At 39.6% G+C, this 20051-nt stretch overlaps 1 protein-coding gene across 4 annotated transcripts in view; it reads left to right on the forward strand.

The window, feature by feature from the left end:
- GRM5 (glutamate metabotropic receptor 5) overlaps positions 1–20051 on the forward strand; it is a 532631-nt gene that overhangs the window by 489931 nt on the left and 22649 nt on the right. For 3 of the 4 annotated variants that reach the window (XM_058687529.1, XM_058687528.1, XM_058687530.1), the window contains exon 9: positions 18107–18202. The exons of the other annotated variant lie outside the window; for it this stretch is intronic. In XM_058687529.1, the coding sequence (XP_058543512.1) occupies positions 18107–18202 (96 nt within the window). The remainder of the gene's footprint in view (positions 1–18106; positions 18203–20051) is intronic. 4 annotated transcript variants of the gene reach the window in all.

A 20051-nucleotide genomic window follows, 5' to 3' on the forward strand; every position in this document is an offset into this window, starting at 1 on the left:
ACTTGGACTGTTTCCATATCATGGCTATTATAAATAATGATGCAATAAACATAAGGGTACATGTATCTTTTTCAATTAGTATTTTCATATTCTTTGGGTAAATACACAGTAGTGGAATCACTGGATCATATGGTAATTCTATTTTTAATTTTTTTGAGAAACCTCCATACTGTCTTCCACAGTGGCTGCACCAGTTTGCATTCCCACCAACAGTGCATGAGGGTTCCTTTTTCTCCACCTCCTCCCAACATTTGTTATTTCTTGTGATTTTGATTATTACCCATTCTGATAGGTGTGAGGTGATATCTCATTGTGGTTTTGATTTGTATTTCTGTGATGATTAGTGTTGTTGAGCATCTTTTCATTAGTCTGTTGGCCATCTGGATGTCATCTTTGGAGAAAGGTCTGTTCATAGCTTCTGCCCATTTTTAACTTGATTATTTGGGGGTTTTTTTGGTGTTGTATAAATTGTTCATATATTTTGTATACTAACCCCTTACTGGATATCTCCTTTGCAAATATCTTCCCCTATTCAGTAGTTTGTCTTTTTATTTTGTTAGCCCAATACTTTTCTTACACCCACCCTGCTCAGAAGGCTTCTTATGTCCATTATACCAATAAAGACACCAAAGTTTAGAGAGATGAAGACACTTATCCAAAGTGATGAGTGGCTAAACCAGTGTTTGAACAGTGCTGATGCAGTTAAGAACTTTAGCCTTAAAATGTAAGGCTTTCTCTAAAGCTTTACCTTCCGAAGGAGAAGCAAATCTGCCCTGTCACATGCTTAGTCACACCATTTCTGGAGGGCAACAAAGCATGAGGAAGGGGCAGCTAGCGTTTTACTTCAGTACAAGTTAATGAGTCAGAGTCTGTAGTATTTTGTACCTGAGTGTGCTCAGTGCAAGTAAGACGGGGTTGGGGTCTGCCAGTGGGAGGCAGATGAAAAGGACCCCAAGAACGGGGTGCGGCAGTCACTACTACTACTGGACTTAAAATCAAGCTTTTAGGCACTCCAGCCAAAAGTTTACACAGACAGAAACTATAGAAGACAAGGTGGAGTATAGGATGTGGAAAGAGGATATCAGAATGATGAGTTTGACGCTGATAGCTGTTCCCAAGCATTTATGATGTGGCAGGGACTATTATCAGTGCCTCATAAACATTCTTCAGATCCTATTCAGATCCTAAGACAACCCCATGAGGTAGGTAACATTAGGATCCTCATTTGATAAATGAGAGAACTGAGGCACAGCAAGGTAAAGCAAATTGCCCACGGATAGATATCTGAAAAAGGTTGGACCTTGAATTCTAATCCCAGGAGTTTGTTTTTAGAGTCTACAACCTTAACTACCAGAAATTATAAATACTAATACTATATTTGAAATTGCTGTATAGAGTTTGTAGGAGTCAATGAAAGGTCAGGATTGAAAAATGACATTTGTAAAAGTGTGACCTTCACTCTATTTTGATTTAGGTCTGATACCCTCCTGTTTACCACCCTTGACAAATGAAATGATTATCCATTGCCCCATTTTCTTTTGTGAACACTTTCCTTTAGTACTTGCTCTTTCTGTGAGACTTAAAGCCACTGTCTGGTGTACTCTGCTGAGTTATGATCTAGTTGAGATCCAAACTCAATACAGTTTGATCATCTAAACAAGAATGCACAAGGACATTTCAGTTTTTCTTAAGTTTATTTATTTATTTTGAGAGAGAGAGAGGGCAAAGGTGGAGGAAGGGCAGAGAGAGAGAGAAGAGAGAGAATCCCAAGCAGGCTCCACACTGTCAGCACAGAGCCCCGTGTGGGGCTCCATCTCACGAACTGTGAGATCATGACCTAAGCCAAAATCAAGAGTCATATACTTCACAGACTGAGCCACCCAGGTGCCCCAGGACATTTCAATTTTTTTTGGCTGAAATATCTACATAATACAGATAGCACTTACTTGAATTAAATTAATACAGTGAATGGGATATGTTTCCTAAAAGCAGATTCAGACTAAGTACATGGTTACATTTTTACCAGTTATAATTTTTAATGATTTATTTTTATTTTCTTTCTTCAAATAAAGACTATTTCTACAGTTGTCAATATAAAATCATGTGAGACAGTGGAAGGTATCTTTTAATAAGTGGTCAGGTGTGGTTGAAATTTACCAGCTATTTCTTAAGCACCTATTTCATGCAAATATTTTGGTCAATTTTTAGAATTCAGTGTTTTTGACATCTTGGGTAATTATAATGTATAAGACAGGACATCAGATGAAATATTAATTTCATCCAAGAAATTAAATAATAACCTCATCACCACTTCTCTAGACATTGTCATTGAAGGCTCTTCTTATTTTTACATTTCCTCTCTGGATAAAAGCTACACCTTCAACCTAGTTGCCCAAACCTGTGTCAATCTTGACTCTTCACTTTCCTTGATAAGACTTCACAGCCGATCAATCATAGTCTCTGCTTATGTTATTTTATCTTTTACATTCTCACCAATATTGCCATGGATCAGAACTCCATAACCTATTGTCTGTACTGACATAATATTATAAATCTCTATTATTGATACACCAACCTGTCCCAACTGCTGCCAGAGCCATCTTCCTAAATTGCAAAGTTGATCACATGACCCAACCTGAAAATAGTAGGTATACAAGTCTTTTTTTTTAATTTTTTTTTCAACGTTTTTTATTTATTTTTGGGACAGAGAGAGACAGAGCATGAACGGGGGAGGGGCAGAGAGAGAGGGAGACACAGAATCGGAAACAGGCTCCAGGCTCTGAGCCATCAGCCCAGAGCCTGACGCGGGGCTCGAACTCACGGACCGCGAGATCGTGACCTGGCTGAAGTCGGACGCTTAACCGACTGCGCCACCCAGGCGCCCCGGTATACAAGTCTTAAAATATAAAAATCTTAAAACTCTTTTACATGACTCACAAAGCCCTTAAAGACCTGGCCCTTCAAGATTTAACCTTGAGGTCTAAGCACCAACTTACTGCACCAATCCCCCAATGTCCCTTCCACCAGTGGTCCTCAAAACACATAATTACATATCCCAGCAGTACCAAACTGCATATAATTCCCCAAACATACCATGCCTCAGCTATTTCTTTGTTTGTTATGTTCTGCCTATGTATATTCTATTTTTTCTGCCCCTTCTAATACCAGTATTTATCTCCCTTTTACCTATAAAATACCTTCTTACCCTCCAATTACTAACCCAAATATTACATCTCTTTTATAAATTGCATTTCCATTGGACTTGCTGGGTCCCTTCATGTAGTACTCCTTAAGTTGTATTATATTTGTATGCTTTTCTCCCGGCTAGACTGTAAATTTCTTGTAGGCATTGCTTTCTCTGTCCCCATAATCAGCAACTGACTATTTTTAAAGGTTCTCTGGGGCACCTGGGTGGCTCAGTCAGTTAAGTGTCCAACTCTTGATTTTGGCTCAGATCATGGTCTCACGGTTCATGGGATCGAACCCCACATCAAGCTCTGTGCTGACAGTGCAGAGCCTGCTTGGGGTTCTCTTCTCCCTCTCTCTGTCCTCCCCTGCTCATGCTCTCTAACAAAATAAATAAATAAACTTAAAAGAAAATTAAAAGTTCTCTAATAAATAAGTGAGTGAGTGACCAGCAAACATTCATTTCTCTAGCCTCTGGTGAGGACCTATTTCTTCCCCTAATGGTGAGTCAGCACTCAGTAGCAGTTCATTTCCCAGGAGAATAAGTCAACTTGCCACTGCCTGATAATATACCATTTAAATATATCTCTGTCTCTCACTGGGTATATGTAGAGGTAAAAGCTAAGAAGATTTAGATCCGGTGGATTGTAGTATTATGAAGGATCTGTTTCAGGTATTTAATTTGGGGGAAGAGAAATGCTTTGAAATGATTAATTAAATGGTTTGGCTCTGCAATAATTGAAGTATATTTGTGGAACTATAAAAGACTATGTCTGGATGATTTTGATGAATTGCATCTAAAACATTCCCTTTGTATAATGAATTGATATTCTTGAATGCTGTGATTACAGTGAATTTTAATCTGCATGTGATGTTAGTGATCTCATTTGTTACTATGTGAATTTGATTAAAATATTTTCAATTAATTGACATAAATTGTCTGGGTGGTGGGGTAAACTAAGCATTTTTTTTTCCAAAATTCTGTTTCCAGAAATATTCCTTTTATTTGAATTAGCCCTGCTTGGAAGTGAACTAGCTACACCACATGTGGGGCATGCAAGGCCTATCTCATATGAAGAAAGTATGCCTTAGGCATAATTCTGTGAGTTAATGATTCTTTCTCTTCCCTCAAACTCCATTCCCTTGGTAAAGATGGAATTGTCAAAGAAGAAATAAACAATAGAAAGATAGGAATATCCTTTTCTCTAGCTTCTTGTCTAAAAGAAGTTTTCCACCTTTGTTGAGTCATTTGGCCACCCATTTCTCTAGCATTCGTCCCAATTTCCCCCAACACATACATACACACAAGAAGAAGAGAACAAGTATTTACCGAGCTCCTTCAGTGTGCTCTGTGCTATTATATGTCATTTAATTTATACAACAACCTTGCAAAGTAAAGATATACCAGTTTTCATAGTTGTAGAAACTGAGACTCAGAGATGAAATAATTCTTCCAAGATTGTACACTTAGCCTATGATTGAGCTGATTTAAACCCATGACCACCAGGCTACTCGTCATGCTCTTTGTATTGTGCCTCATTATATCCTCCATTACTCTTTGGCTGAAAAAAAATATATTCCTGTTGGAATAGGGAGAATCAGTTATCAGTTTCAACTCTCAGTGATCTACTAAAGTAATTAATAGAGGAGGTAGCATTGAAAAAAAAGATAAGTAGGAGTGTTTGTGTTGCTTAGGTAGGGGAAGGCATGCCAGCAAGAGATAACAGGCACAAAGGTACAGGGTTTAGGGCTCCTTGGGGCCACTTCCTGTCTCCTAGTTGTAAGGTATTCTCTAAGATCAGTCCATGGTCCTTGGCTCTTTTCTCCTTGTGTTCTTTTCTTTGGAGAACCCAACCATCAGTGCACTTTCAATTCTGAAGTATTCTTCCTTAAGCTCTAGTTGTTAGTCTTCAAATGATAACTGGATAGTACCATCTTCATATCTGGCATCATCTCAACCTCAACACATCCAATACTCACTCTTTTGTACCAAATAAATTCTTCTGTAATACTTTCATTATCTCTGTCTTCCTGTCAAATGGAACAAATACTACTTCCCAGCCTTAAAATGTTAGACATGCTTAATTTGTCCTTGTCCTAAAATTAAACATATTTAATTAGATATTAGATGCTATTGAGATATTAGATGCTATTATAAAATGTTTTCAAACTAATACATAATATATTATATATATGTGTGTGTGTATGTGTATGTGTGTATATATATATATATATATATATATATATATATCCCCATTGAAGATCAAGCGAAAGTTATATGAGTTATATAAGGACTTGGATTATATTTCAATACCCTGATATTATTAGCCAAGTATATCTAGCAAGTATTGAGAATGTGCTGCATACCAGGAACTGCTCTAAACTTTGTTCATCATAAAGTGGTGAACAAAACAGAATCTCAGCCCTTACATAATTTCAATTATATTTGGAGGATGATAAGAAAAAATAAACACATAAAGTAATTCTAGATATTAAACAAACACATCATATAATTCCAGATAGGTATAACTGCTATAAAGAAAAGTGAATAAAGGTGAGGGACTATAGTGAGGTTTGGTGAGTTACTTGAAATATTTTTGGATATGGTGTCATGAACAGCCTCTCTGAATAAGTTGAACAGAGAGCAAAATGAAGTAAGAAAATCAGATACATAATGATCCAGGAGGTGGAGGCTAAGTGTTTCAGGCAGAGGGAAAAAAAAAAAAAAATCTTGAGGCAGGAACCAGTCATCTTAGGGGGCAAGCAAAGTCCATCGTGGTTGTGGTAAAATAAGAAGAGGAGGGAACAGTAAGAGAAAAACGCAGACTAACACTTAAGGATCAGAGTAGGTGAGGTGCAGATTTTTGTATTTTGTCTTGAATGTGATGCAGAACTTTGGAAGGTTCAAGAAATTACATGATGAGAGTAATATGTTAAAGAGATCCCTCTGGTGTCTATAGATAGAATAGAATGTAGAGTAGAAAGAAGAGAAAGAAGAAATCAGACATCCATTGTGACAGGCTAGGTAAAGGACTATGATGATTCCAAGTGGAAAGTGTAATGATAGGACTTAATTGTTAAGTTGTATGTAATGGAAAGAGAAAAATTAAAGGTGAGTCTAGGTTTTGACCTGTGTAAAGGGGAGGATTGGGACCGTTGTAATTCAGATTTGGGGAAAAGAGTTTTGAAGGGTAAAATCAAGTGTTCTCTTTTGGACACATTAATACTATCTCTTATGAGCTTAGAGAAGTCCAGGCTGGAGATTAAAATAAAAAAAAAAATGGAGGGAGCCATCCACATTTGATGATAATGGGACTATATGAGAAGTAATTTGGGACCAGAGATGATAAGGTAAAGAAGAGAAAGTTTGAAGAAAACATGAGTTTGGTTTGGGAATTGTTAAATTCAAGATTCCCAAGAGAACATCTAAGTGAACAAATCCAAGAAGCTGCTGGGAAAACTGGCCTGAAAACTGAGAGTTTTCTGTTTGAAGTACAATTTGGGAGAGTCAAGGGCAGAACCAGAGACTAGAAAAGAAAGCAAATCTGAGAACTCGACAAAATTCCTGAATGTTGGACTAGGTACACCTGAGCCTCAGAGTCAAGTGATAACACAAAATGAAAAGGAGTGATTCGTAAATGAAGGCGTGGTCAGTAGCTCCAATGTTACAGAGAAGTCAAATTAGATAAAGTGTCATCATCATTGGATATGACGACCAGATGTTGGTTTAAGCTTTAACAAAAAGCAATTTAGGCCCCAGACAAAGACAGGCAGGCCCCAGGCAAAGACAGAAATCACTGTTTATTCATCAGGTAGAACACTTCCATTAGTCAGCTCCTGGATTCCATAGAATAAATTTTGATGTAATATGTAAACTACCAAGAGGCAAGTGGAATACCCATAATCAAGGATCCTATTAGTACCAAGAGCACTAAGACCCCACAGCAGCCTGCTCAAAACCTCCACTTGTAAGGAGTTTCAGTTACAGACATCCTCCTAGCTTGCTGAAGCCCAAGTTTCGTATCCTTGAACCAATACACTACATAGCCACAGTTTGTGAGACACGGATGACAAGAGCAGGCAGAGGAACCCTAGAAGCTGGCAGTCCAGCCTTGAGTCTGCTGGTCCTAGCCAAGGACCATGCTGCCAAATGCAGATCAAACTGGGTCCTGAGAAGTGTGTGATGAACAAGGCCCCCTAGAGGGCAGCAGAACCTCACAGGAAGGAGGAGAAATACCAAAAAGGGGTTAATGGGGTGTTTTACTGAAGGAGACACAAGGGGGCAATGCACACTTTTATGGAGCATGGGATCAAATTAAACTTTGTGAATTGAAGTCAGTAGAGGTAGGGCGATCTAAGTTGTATACCAGACCAGAAAAAACAAGTTGGCTAGAAAGAGCTGGGAGGAAGTCAGTATAAGAAAACAAGGTTCTCTGCTCAGTGAGTGTTTATTATCCCAACAGTAGTAATAAACAGGTACTGTTTGCTGAGAAACTATTATACATCATGTCTTCTGCTGCGAGCTAGATGGTATTTTAGACACTGGAGATAATAAAGATGAATATAACACTGTCCTTCCCCTAGATAACGCCTGTATCTGTAAACAGGTATTGTCAGTAGATAGTTGTAAGTGTTTCAGGTCTTTGTCGGGGGTACTGTGGGGCACAGAAAAGGAAAGAGTTAGTTAAGAAAGACAGTAAAGTCCTCAGAGAGAGGATAACATGATAGTATGGGTCCTGGTTGTGTTTTTTTCTCTTGCCTGTGATTTCTCTAGGTCTTCCCTGAAATAATCTTTTTTTTCCTCCTTCATTTATTCTTTGAGTCAGCACATTTCTTTATTAAGTCCTGCCAGGTTCTAGTCACTGTTGTGGGCACAGGGATACAGATGTGGCTCTGACACAGCAATAACAGGCAGAACAGTGAGCTTGCCCTATTGCTTTTCCTCTTCCTCCCCCTCTCTGCACCCTCTCTCTTGGGATGAAGGAGAAAGTTGAGCCCTTCAGTCTAACAGGTCCTATGTGAGGAAGAAAGGTAATAGAAAAATAACATCATGTCTTTTCACTTACGCATTCAACAAACAGTGACTGCACGATGTACCTCTCAGGCCCAATTAAGTTCGAATTCCTTCATGGTATGTGCCATTTTAAGATGTGTCAATCTTGGCCACACTTGGTGTTGTTATCTTCACCATGAATTTCATGTTCTCTAATTGTTTATGGTATCCATTTTTGTCATTCTCATTAGATTATAAACTCTTTGAGGTCAGAGGCTATGAAACATGTTTCCTTAATGTCAACTACAGAACCAAGGACTATGCTGAGTATCTAGAACACACTCCATATGTGTTTGAATATATTATTTATAAGAAGGACCTAATGTTGAATTCCAATATCAATATTCATCAGCTATGTAAACTATAGTTCTCTTTTGAATAAAGTCATTACTACCCTTCCCCAGGGTTATAAGGATGCTTGAGACAATATATAAAAACTCCTAACACAGAACCGGCACTTATGTTTGCCCTGTCTCCTTCTCTTCCTATTCTTTGGCTTCTCCTTGATTTTTTAAATTGAGTTTTCCTTTCCCTTTTAGTCATCCCTTTGTTAACTTTGGTTATAGTGTTTTAGAATTCAACAGCTCAGATATATCTGGCTTTGCCCCCTCTTATTGTGTAACTTTCAGCAAGTTATTAACCATTCTGTAGCTCAACTTCTTTATCTGTAAAAAAGGATTATAATAGTACCTACTTCATAATGTCTTTGTTAAATTAAACGCTAAAATCCTCATGTAAAACATCAATGCTATGAGTTAAGCAGCATTATTCCTATTATTCAAAGAGGAAAATTAAGAAAAGTTACATAAGTTACCCCAAACCATTGGAATGCAACTCAGGTTGGCTAACTCCAAAGCCAGTACTCTTAATTGCCCTGATTTATTGCCTATCTCAAGCAAACTACAGCCCAATCTGTTTAGAAAAAATTTGGAGAGCTATTGTATATCTATCTCTATGTGTTTGTTTATGTATATAGAGATGTGTGATTGTGTGTGTGTGTGTGTCTGTGTGTGTGTGTGTGTGTGTATATATATATATATATATATATATATATGTACGTGTATACATATATGTGTTTATGTATGTATAAATCATATATATACATATAATTTTTATGTAATGTTTCTTTGAGTATCTCCCATTATGAAATCTTTAAAATCTCACTTTCATCTTACTGTGATAGACACTGAACAATGTGGAATCTGCTCAGAAATGGCAAAATTAATAAATCCATCTGTTGTAGTTATATGTGACTATAATAAACCATAAGACATCATCCTAAAACCAGGAGGGGTATAATTCCCTTTATTAAAATGCTACTATTAAAACAATGAAGTGAAAGTGAGAAGGGGGTGGAAGGGCAGTCCCTAGTCACAGACTTGTGATTTTAGTAAATTTTGTCCCATGCAATAGAGTGGAGATGATTTGTTGAAGCTTATGTGAGTTAGAGCACAACTTTGCAAACCCAGGATTGCCACAATTGCCTCCCTCTCTTGGGGGAGAGGGGTCGTCCCTGCTCTCAGGCATGTAACTGTCACAGAAGCATGGCCTCCCTGCCCTCCTCAGCCCCTCACATGCACGCAGAGACCAGGAACCCTCTGTCACCACCACCTCCTCTTGGTCTTGTCAAAATCAAGCGATTTTAAAACCTGAGAGAAATGGGAACTAAGATTCTTGGCAACACTTGGAAACACTTTTTCTTTGTCCCTCAGGGGTCAAGAGACAGACGAGTAGAGAAAAGGAAAAGTTTGGTGTGTGGCTATGGTACCCGAGCAAGGAAGGTGAAGGAAGAGGGCAGAGGAAGAAAGGAGGGTGGGGAACAGAACAATTCTTTGAGAAGAACTGGTGAATGACTCTGTGTACAGGAGGAGAAAGCCAGTTTGCATGGAGCTAGGTTTGGATACAGATTACCACCTCACCTTTGATAAATGTTCTTGCTTTTACCGTTTCTACAGCTGCATTCATGCAAAAAAGCATCTGCCATGTTGCTGCTGTATACCAGCCCCTGCCTTAGGCGCTTGCAAAAGGAACGCACGTGCCCTTGCTCCTGTGCAGTTTACAGTTTAGTGAGGAAGATAGCAAGCTAGTGAGCAAACTAATATCTAATTAGAATTTGAAATAAGTGTTCTGAAGGAAGAGAACAGGGCGCTAATAAAGACTAACAGGAGAGAAAGGCTGAGATAAAAGAAAAGAACCTCAGGGTTCCTGGGTGGCTCAGTTGGTTAAGTGTCCAACTTCATTCAGTTCAGGTCACCATCTCACAGTTTGTGAGTTCGAGCCCTGCATTGGGCTCTCTGCTGTCAGAGCAGAGCCCACTTCAGATCCTCTGTCCCCCTCCCCCTCTTTCTGCCCCTCCCTTGCTGGCTCTCTCTGAAAAAATAAATAAACATAAAAAAAAAGAAGAGAAGAGAACCTCATCTGTCTCCATTTCATTTTCAAATCCAGCCTAAATTCTGGCAGCCTAAGTTAGGGCATGTGGGAGCAGACAGATCCTGTGAGCTAGGTCTAGATGGTAGTAAAAATTAAAGATTCACTAACCCATAGAATGTAATGGAGATCATACAGATCATGTCCCATTGGCAGACTCATGGCATAATATTCCTAAGTATCAGAATTATCTGGGAAAAACCTGCCCGGTTATAGAAGTTATTAGAACAGGGAAAAAATGACAGGTATAAAAGTACCACTAATATGCACCTATTAAAATTAAGAATTTTAAATTTTTTTTCAACGTTTTTTATTTTATTTTTGGGACAGAGAGAGACATAGCATGAATGGGGGAGGGGCAGAGAGAGAGGGAGACACAGAATCGGAAACAGGCTCCAGGCTCTGAGCCATCAGCCCAGAGCCTGACGCGGGGCTCGAACTCACGGACCGCGAGATCGTGACCTGGCTGAAGTCGGACGCTTAACCGACTGCGCCACCCAGGCGCCCCTAAAATTAAGAATTTTATATAAACTATGTTACCTGATCCCTGACATTTCCATTTGGCAGATGGGGAAACTATAACTCAGAAAACATTAGCAAGTCTACTAATATAACACAGCTGGCTTATGGTTTCCTTGTGGGATAGGAGGCAAACTCTGGGAAGCAGTAGTAGATTCGAGTTTTTGGAGACTCAAGGTCATACAATTTGGGCAGGGGACTCTGTTTAAGAATAAAGGTAACAAAATATGAATACAAAAATAGGGACAGGGCCTTTCAAGGGACTGCTGTGAGGGTCTCTGCTTTTCCATTACTTTCAGAGCAAATCTGCTTCCACAGAGAAGCACTGAGGGCTGGGCTCCAACCAACCCCAAAGTGAGAAAATCAAGTTACTTAAGTGCAGATTGTAACCAAGGTCAGTACCAAAGAGGGAAACAGGGATCAGTTTTCCTATCCAGTAGTGGTAAAAAGGGTCAAGACAAGAGCAGAGGCAGGGGCTCAAGCCAGCAGATCAGGAAAAAGGTAAAAAGAATAAAAAAATAGCACAGCTCCCTGTGTACTTTCAGCCATTTGAAGACAGAAGCAGGCCCAAGAAAGGGCCCAGCTAGTTTCTGCAACCAACATTTTAGTGAGAAACAATATACATCAGAGTTAACCAATCTGCTAACCTTGGACAAGTTACTTAATCTCCCTGTGTGCTGGCTCTTCCTCCCTTGTAAAACAGGGATATGAGTAGTACCTAATCCCTAGGCCAGTTGCAGAGATTCATTCGGTAAAAAATTTGGGTGCTTAGTATGTGTGCGGTATATTCCCAGTGCTTAGTAAACATTGGCTTCTCTTGTCATTACCCAGCTTGGTCTGACTCCAAAGCTTTTCCAGTTGTTTATGCACAAAAATGTTAGAAAGAATTCCTCTTGGAAAAGTACTCATCTGATTTCAGGAAGAATAAATTATTTTGTCTGAAAATTCCTTAGTCCTAAAATAGAAGGCAGTAACTTTTAGTTAATACTTTGCTGAAGCGTTTATTTAGACTGATCCTATTCTCATATAGAGATCCTCTGCCTGGTCAACGTGTTGTTCCTCCCCGAAAAGTTTTCCCTATTGAGGAGGTTGTGTAAGCTTGTAAAGTACTTTAGAATTAGTTTTGAAATCTGTATCTTCCTGGGTTTCTATTGATTGTGAAACAAATAGCCAAATCAAAAGAAAGCACATGGCGAAAGGCAATGGCTTAAGATGATTCATATTTGAAAACAAGTTCTCATCATAAATGGGATTAAAATACATCCTTGGGGAATTCTCTGGAAGCTAAATGAAAGGCTTTACTCCATACAAAATTTAACACATTTCCATAGTAGTGCTATGCTGTAATTTATTAAACTATTCTCTGGTGGTTTGTTGTTTTGTTTCATTTCTGCTATTTTTCTAGAACACTGAAAGAAAAAATCTTTGTACAGAAGCCTTTGAGCTTCTGTTGAATAATTTCCTTAGAATAAATTCCTATGACTAGAATTACTGGGCCAATGTAGCTGATTCTTTACATTTTAATTGTTTATTTGCATTGCTTCCCACCTGTCAACTTCTACCTTCCTTTTATTTTATACAGGACAGGGCAATATGTTCCCTGGCAGCTTCTCAAATTCTTTCCCAACTTATGTTCATTTCTGACATTATTTTCTCGGGCTGTTAATCATGCTTATTTCTTTTGTTTTTAATCTGAAATCTCTGAGTGAATCAACTTGACATTGCAAGTCTGGACACAAGCTGTTTTTCTGGATAGGGAGACCACAAGATCTGCCGGAACAAGTAGTAAACCATCTGAATATACTTACTTGCATACAGACACACGGAGGGCAGAAGGAGGAGACTGAAGTAGGGAATGACTTCATAATCATGAACTAGATTTGGCCTTATTCCCCTCTCAGGTGAAAATCCTTAAGGACTTCTCCTCTGTCTTCATCTAGAATTCTCTCCTGAGCAATCTAACCTGAAAGATTGCCTTGGGACTTCCTTTGGCTGTCTTTGGAACACTTTAGAGTTGTTGGAAAGTCTACCACCTCATCCTGTCTTCTGATATCACATGGTCTCCCATACTTTAACACTGATTGACAGTTATTCTTAGCAATGCCTCTCTGACTTTCAGATTTTTGTGAATTGCTGTGTAGGTAAACTCCAGTCAGAGGAATGGCAGTCTGTTTCCATGTTAGCAAGAGGCCTGGAGGGAGCTCTGTTCTACTTGGCCATTGGGTAGTCAAATTTGACCTTTGAAAAAAATATGCCTATATTGTGCCCAAAGTCCAGCTGTGTTAAGTACACACTATTCCCTTCATGTATGGTATTTTCAGTCCCTCAAATAGGTTATCTGATAATTGAAATAAGTTTTTTTAGCATAAAATGAATTTATGAAGTGAGGTGTTAATAAAAACCATGATGTTTGGAGGTAAAACATGTGGTTTCTCGCCCCGTTTCTCTAACCATTTATGGAGACTTGGCCAGACGGTGAAGCTTTCTGAGCCACAGGTTCTTCTGAAGGATGAGGATAATAATTACTTAGTTTGTTGAAAGAATCAAATCGTACAGGAAAAGTTTTCTACAATATTGTAAAAGCTATTCAAACACATATCATAGTTTCTGTCCTTACTTGATGACTATCATGATCCAAAATTAGGATAGTCCTAAAGATAATGTATCAAAAAAATCTGGAAAATAAAATGCAAAGGGTTGCACTCTGCCTCATACAGTTTTAAAATTAGAAGCTGTGTTTTTGGATGATTGTTAAAGATGTTACCTATGGGCAGGTGTTTAATCTGAACTTTGTCTAGAGCCCAAAAACTGAAGGTAGGCTGGTGTTTGAGGAGCCAACATGGGAAAAGAGTTGAATATTTCCAAAGCTGTTTGAAAGGTCTCTGGTGGTATGGAGGGGAAATAGAAACAATGACTAAAAACCAAAAGCAGAACTCTGTCTAAAGCCAGGGAGGGAAAAGGAAAACTAAGAAATAAAATCTGGCTCCAAAATTTGCTAAAGTCAGCCTCAAATATGATGGCACCTAGAAGAGAATTCCAAAATCATCAGAGCCAGGACCACTTTTACATGGGTCTATAACTGGACGAGGTAAGGGATGAGCACATAGGGACACAACTATGTATTCTTTATTTTGTTTTTCTTGATACTTTTTTAGTCTAGTGACAGGAAAGGTAATTGAGGAGAATCTCTAACAAATACATGCACAGCAATGCCAGTTCTACAAACATGTGACCAAAAGCTTTATGGAAGTACTTACAAGTGCTATGACTTATGATAGTTCCCATTAGGTAATCAGTTTGAAAATGCAGCACTAAATCTGTAGTAACTAGTTATTTTGGGTTCAAGGACCCAATTCCAGTGTGAATGTGTTGGTGTGGGCAAGTCCCATACCAACAAGCAATTCTCTTGACCAGCTGGGTGTCTTATAATTCAACTCAATTCTGGCACTATCCACCTGGAGATTCAACAGGTTAAGTAAGGGTCCAGTCCTACAAGATCGCTGCCCCTCCTCTTCATGCCACTCACGAGTCCAGACTATTGCTTTTGCTTCTGTCTGAGCTGTAGACTGGAGGTTCTAAGGACCTCCTCTTTAAATTTCTGAGCCAGTTGCAAGTCAGGCTGTTACCTATATTTTTGACCAACTGGCTGTGAACCAGAGATTCTCATGACCCTCTCCTCAGGTTCTAATAATTTCCTAGAGTGGTGCACAGAACTCACAGAAACATTTTGCTTACCAGAGCAACGGTTTATTGTAGGATATAACTCAGGAACAGCCAAATGGAAGAGATGAGTAGGGCAAGATATGTGGGAAGGGACACGGAGCTTCTATGTCCACTCCAAGCACACCACACTCCCAGCAGCCCCGTGTGTGCACCAACCCAGAAACTTTCCAAACCCGTCCTTTGGACTTCTATGGAGGCTTTATTACAAGGCATGATTGATTATATCATTGACCACTGGTGATTGAACTCAGTCCCCAGCCCCTCCCCCCTCCTTGGAGGATAAAGGGGTGGGACTGAAAGTTCCAACCCTCTAATCACATAATTGGCTCCACTGGCCACCAAGCCCCATCCTTAAGTGCTTTTGGGAATCACCTTATTAACATAACAAAAGGCATCTTTAGGACTTTTAGCACTTAGGAAATTCCAAGGTTTTGGGAACTGTGAGCCAGGAACAGTGGAAGAAGACCAAATATATATAAGAAATATATATATTCTCACATATATTTAGTCACCTATATTATCTATATTTGGTCATCTGAATAACCAAATATATGTGTGTGTGTATATATATATATATATATATATATATATATATATATTTATTTATAAATCACCATATCACACTGGTTAGGGCTATAATTAGCATAGCTTCCAGTAATTAGCAGTGGAGTCTGTACCACGTTATAAGAGCCAGTTGTTTAGGTGTTCTCTAAATGTGGGCTATTGAGAAAACAATCCTTTGTTTTTTCCCAGTCTATCTCCCTCTTTTTCTACCTATTCAAATCTAACTCTTTGAAGACTCTCCTACTTTTTCATATACAATAGTGTGTATAAAAAGGAATAATATTTAAAAGAAGACAAATGATTAGGTAAGACTAAAGCATTTGTTAGTAACTTGCTTTAGGGTCTTCATAAACACACACACAGGCGCACGCGCGCACACACACACACACACACACACACACAGAAAAAGAGAGAGAGAGAGACAGCTTACAAATATCCAAACCAAATGCTATAAACAACCTTAGACATTCTAAGACTCAGCCTTGGTATGAGAAAGTAACAAAAGTAAATAAGAGGTAGGGGGATTTCAGTATCAGAGAATCTAAAACTTAATTCAAAGTGGCTGACATGATAAGATTCATATAAAAAGTAATTCTGAGCTTAAACAGGTTAATTCAGTCATTGAATTGTCTAAAATCTACATTCTTCTAATCTTTCAGGCCACCATTTTTTAGAATGTTGGCTTAGACTCTCTCAAGCCTGCAACATGGTTGTAGCATTGCCAAGTACCACACCAGACAACTGTCCATAGCAAAAAGATACCATGGTTTCCAAGTGTTTTCTTGCCAAGAGTAAAAATAAGAACACAAACAAAAACAAAAAAACTGTTCTTAAAAAATCTCCAGAAGACCCTCTCTCATGATCATTGGCTGAAACTGATAAACAACATACTGCCTTCTTCCCTTCCTTCTCCCACTGCACTGTGAGCTCTGTGAGGCAGGACCTGTGGATTAGTTATCTCTATGTTTCCAGACCAAAGTCCATTGCCTAGAATTAAATGGATGCTCAACTAATGTCTGTTGAATAAAGTAATCTATTCTATCCATTTGGCTTGATTTAATGGGCCATTTTTATTCAAATACTAAATACTTTTAACATCTTAGAAGAAAAAAAAATTCAGAGGGAGGCCTCTATCCAGGACTAATAATGATTTTGCTTTTGTTGCACTTCTTAATTAATTTTGAGGCAGCAAGAAAAGAAACTTATGGCAAAAATGACATTACCAAGGGTAAGCAAGTCTTCTGATACTACGTCATTTTATCACGGCCTGTTGAATACCAGGGACTTGGATGAAGTGATATCATATTAGGCTCCAGTTTGAGAGAAAAAAGGCAATAAACCTTAAGAGTCTTGGGCTGCTGCAAGGTCTACCAGCAGTCATTCTCTACCAATGAGGCTTGTGACTTTGGTCAAGTCAGTTAAGTAAGTCGCAGTGTCCTCTTGTGGCAATGAACACAACAGTACCCTCTTTAATTAGCCACAGGCTTAAACCGATGTATAAAAAAAGATGACTTCTGTGAGAGCATGTTGGCTTTGAAAACGGTCATTCAAATATGAAGGTTCTTCTTGATTCACCATGTAGCAGACTAACACTGGGAATCTTATAACTCATTTTAGACAAAACATCTAGTACCTTCCAGATGTGGTGATATGCCACTTCTGATACAAAAGGGGTTCGAGCTGTCCTCCACAATGTAGGCAGCCCAGTACTGACTGTTCAGCTTCAGCTTAATGGTTATATAAACCTCTTACATCCAAGAAATATCTCTTCTCTTGGCATCACCAGTCTCTCCTATAATGCTCAAACATAATACCACTCAATGAAGCTTTGTTAATGATAAAAGCAATTTATTTTATTTATTTTTTTAATGTTTATTTATTTTGACAGGGTGGGAGTATGTGCTCTGGCATAAGTGGGGGAGGGGCAGAGAGAAGAGGAGAGAGAATCCCAAGCAGGCTCTGTCAGCGCTGAGCCCAACACAGGACTCAATCCCACAACACTGGGATCATGACCTGAACTGAAATCAAGACATCCAACCGACTGAGCCACCCAGGCACCCCAGAATGATTAAAAACACAATCATAATGGAAGGCAACATTACATTACAATGACTAAAAGTGTGGGTTCTAAACTTGGACTTCTATGTTCAAAATCCTTGATCATTCTGCTTAATCCTTAAAATCTTAGGTTTCTTTTCTTCAGTAGAGTGGATATAATAATAACAGAGCCTCTGCCATAGGGTTGTTGCCAGGATTAAATTCAGAGAAAATCCTAGCACCATGTCTGGTGCATAGTAAACACTAAATAAATTCTAATTTATTGATATGAATCTTTTCCTCAGAGGCTAGGAATTGCACTCCTTTTGCCTTTGACTATTGAATGTGATGAAATCACAAATTAATAGGCAATCTGGAAGGGTAGATCGTGTGTGGTTTAACAAGAAGTAACCCTGATGTGATGCATATACCATCACAAGCATCCAATAAGTATTACAGGTCAGCCACTGCCGTGAAAAGCAGACACCTGTTTTAACACAGGACAACCCTCTGCAGCCACAGCTGTCCCTCAGCCTGGCCAGTGAAGCACACAATCATATCTTTCTGTTTGCTCCTGTCCTTGTTCATGCTTACCAGGTACAAAGACAGGAGACTGGCCCAGCACAAGTCGGAAATAGAGTGTTTCACCCCCAAAGGGAGTGTGGGCAATGGTGGGAGAGCAACCATGAGCAGGTAAGCAAACCGTGAGTGGCCCAAGGCGGTGTGAACTACATGTACGCAAGCTACAGGAACAGGTGGCTCCCTGGTCTAGGTCCTCACTCCACCGTGCACCCCATGCAGTGTGTCCAGCCTGGGCCACCATTGGTTTTCTGTGTGTGTGTTTGATTTGCAAAACCCATGCCATCCTCGTGTGAAGTGATGGGAGCCTCCTGTCCCGGATGCTGCTGTCTCCCAGGGTTGTGTGCTTTGCATGTCTGAAGCCTTAGCTCACAGCTCTCCCATGGATTTCAACTTCTTGGTCAAATGCTTCTGGAGTTTGCAAAGTGGAAGAGATTGGAGGAAATTCATGTTTCAGGACTATCCGATCGTTTGTCAAAACAAATGCAAAAGCCTAGGACTGGTTCTGAGGGAAGGGCTTCAATGAGGGAAGATTCCAGCCCTGATCCCAGACAAACCAGGGAATTAATCTGACTTATTTTCAGTGGAACATCATCTGACAGCCAAGGGCAAGTGCCAAGGCCAAACAAGCAAGGTGTAGAGTCAAGAGGCTTTTCATGAACTGAAATCAGGAAAGCTAGTCCTCCTCTGGCTACCATAGCTTTGCAGCTCCTTTATTTCTCTGTGTTCGGTGGCAAACACCCCCTGTTGCTGCGCTGTGCATGTTCCCTCATACCAGGTACCCCCAACTGAGCAGTGCCCAGTAATCTGGGTTGTTTAGAACTATAAGCATCAACTATGCTGTGTTGCATGAAATGAACGTGCTTTATTGCATGGGACTGGGTTTTAAGAAAAGGACTCTGGAGAGAAATACTGTCAAGATTGGCATTAAACGAGTACAGAATGCTGGAGCAGCCTTGAGCTGGGGAATCAATCACCGTGAACTAACTCTCCACGTCTAATTTGTTGTGCCATTTCCCCATCCACCTGTGGTACAAAACTGTGGAAGGGAAGCTCTTACAAATCAGCCTGGGCTAAAGTAAAGGGAAAGTGCAGAAAGTGCAGTGTGTACATGTGCGTGCACGTGCTGAGAGCAGAGCCTGAGATCCAGCTGCACAGCAAGAAGATAACCCTGTTGAATCCTTTGAACTTTCACCCCAAGTATTGTATTTGCTTCCTCAGTAGCTGGCTCCCTCTGGTTTTCAAAATGATGTCTAACTTTCTCCAAGGATGACCGCATTGCACAACTTCTGGGGGTGTAATTCATGTTGCAGTCTGTGAAAATGGTGTGCCAAACTGTGCAGCATAGTCTGACCAATCATTTAAAGCAGCCCTGGATGAGAGGCTGGCCCACTTTGTCCCTGGCTCCCAGACAAAGCAATGAGAGCATGTATATCTGTATAGGCATATATGGTGCACATTAGTGTATTTGATGCCCTTATATCCATGAAGCCTTTATAGAGCCATGTTTGGATCTCAGTGTGTTTGAAAGATAACCCTCAATAGATCATTCTGTGGGAGTAACTCAACAGACTGCTATCGGGCCTACTGGTTTCCTTCCATTCAGATATGACAAAGTGCCATAATTCCTGTCCTTGAAAATCAATCAAACAGCACTGGAGTTGGCTGGACAAGGTGAAAATGACTGTATTGAATGTGTTACATTGCTACAGAGTGTAGAATCAGAGTGACTTCTGATTTGAAGCAATTGTCTAGGACGGGACTTCCCAAATTTGGCTCCCTACCAAACATACTAAGACAGAATCTGCAGTGTTACATGTTTCCTAGGTCGTTTCAATTTAGCCAGTCCATAAACTGATATTTTGGAATAATCCATTTGTCTAGGAGGTGATATGCAGCTATTCCCAGCAAACGTCAGGTCTCAATTCTGCCATGCATTGTTCTTGGGAGTGTTTGGCCAATG

The sequence above is a fragment of the Neofelis nebulosa genome, chromosome 10 (assembly GCF_028018385.1).
Source record: "Neofelis nebulosa isolate mNeoNeb1 chromosome 10, mNeoNeb1.pri, whole genome shotgun sequence".
Classification (NCBI taxonomy): domain Eukaryota; kingdom Metazoa; phylum Chordata; class Mammalia; order Carnivora; family Felidae; genus Neofelis; species Neofelis nebulosa.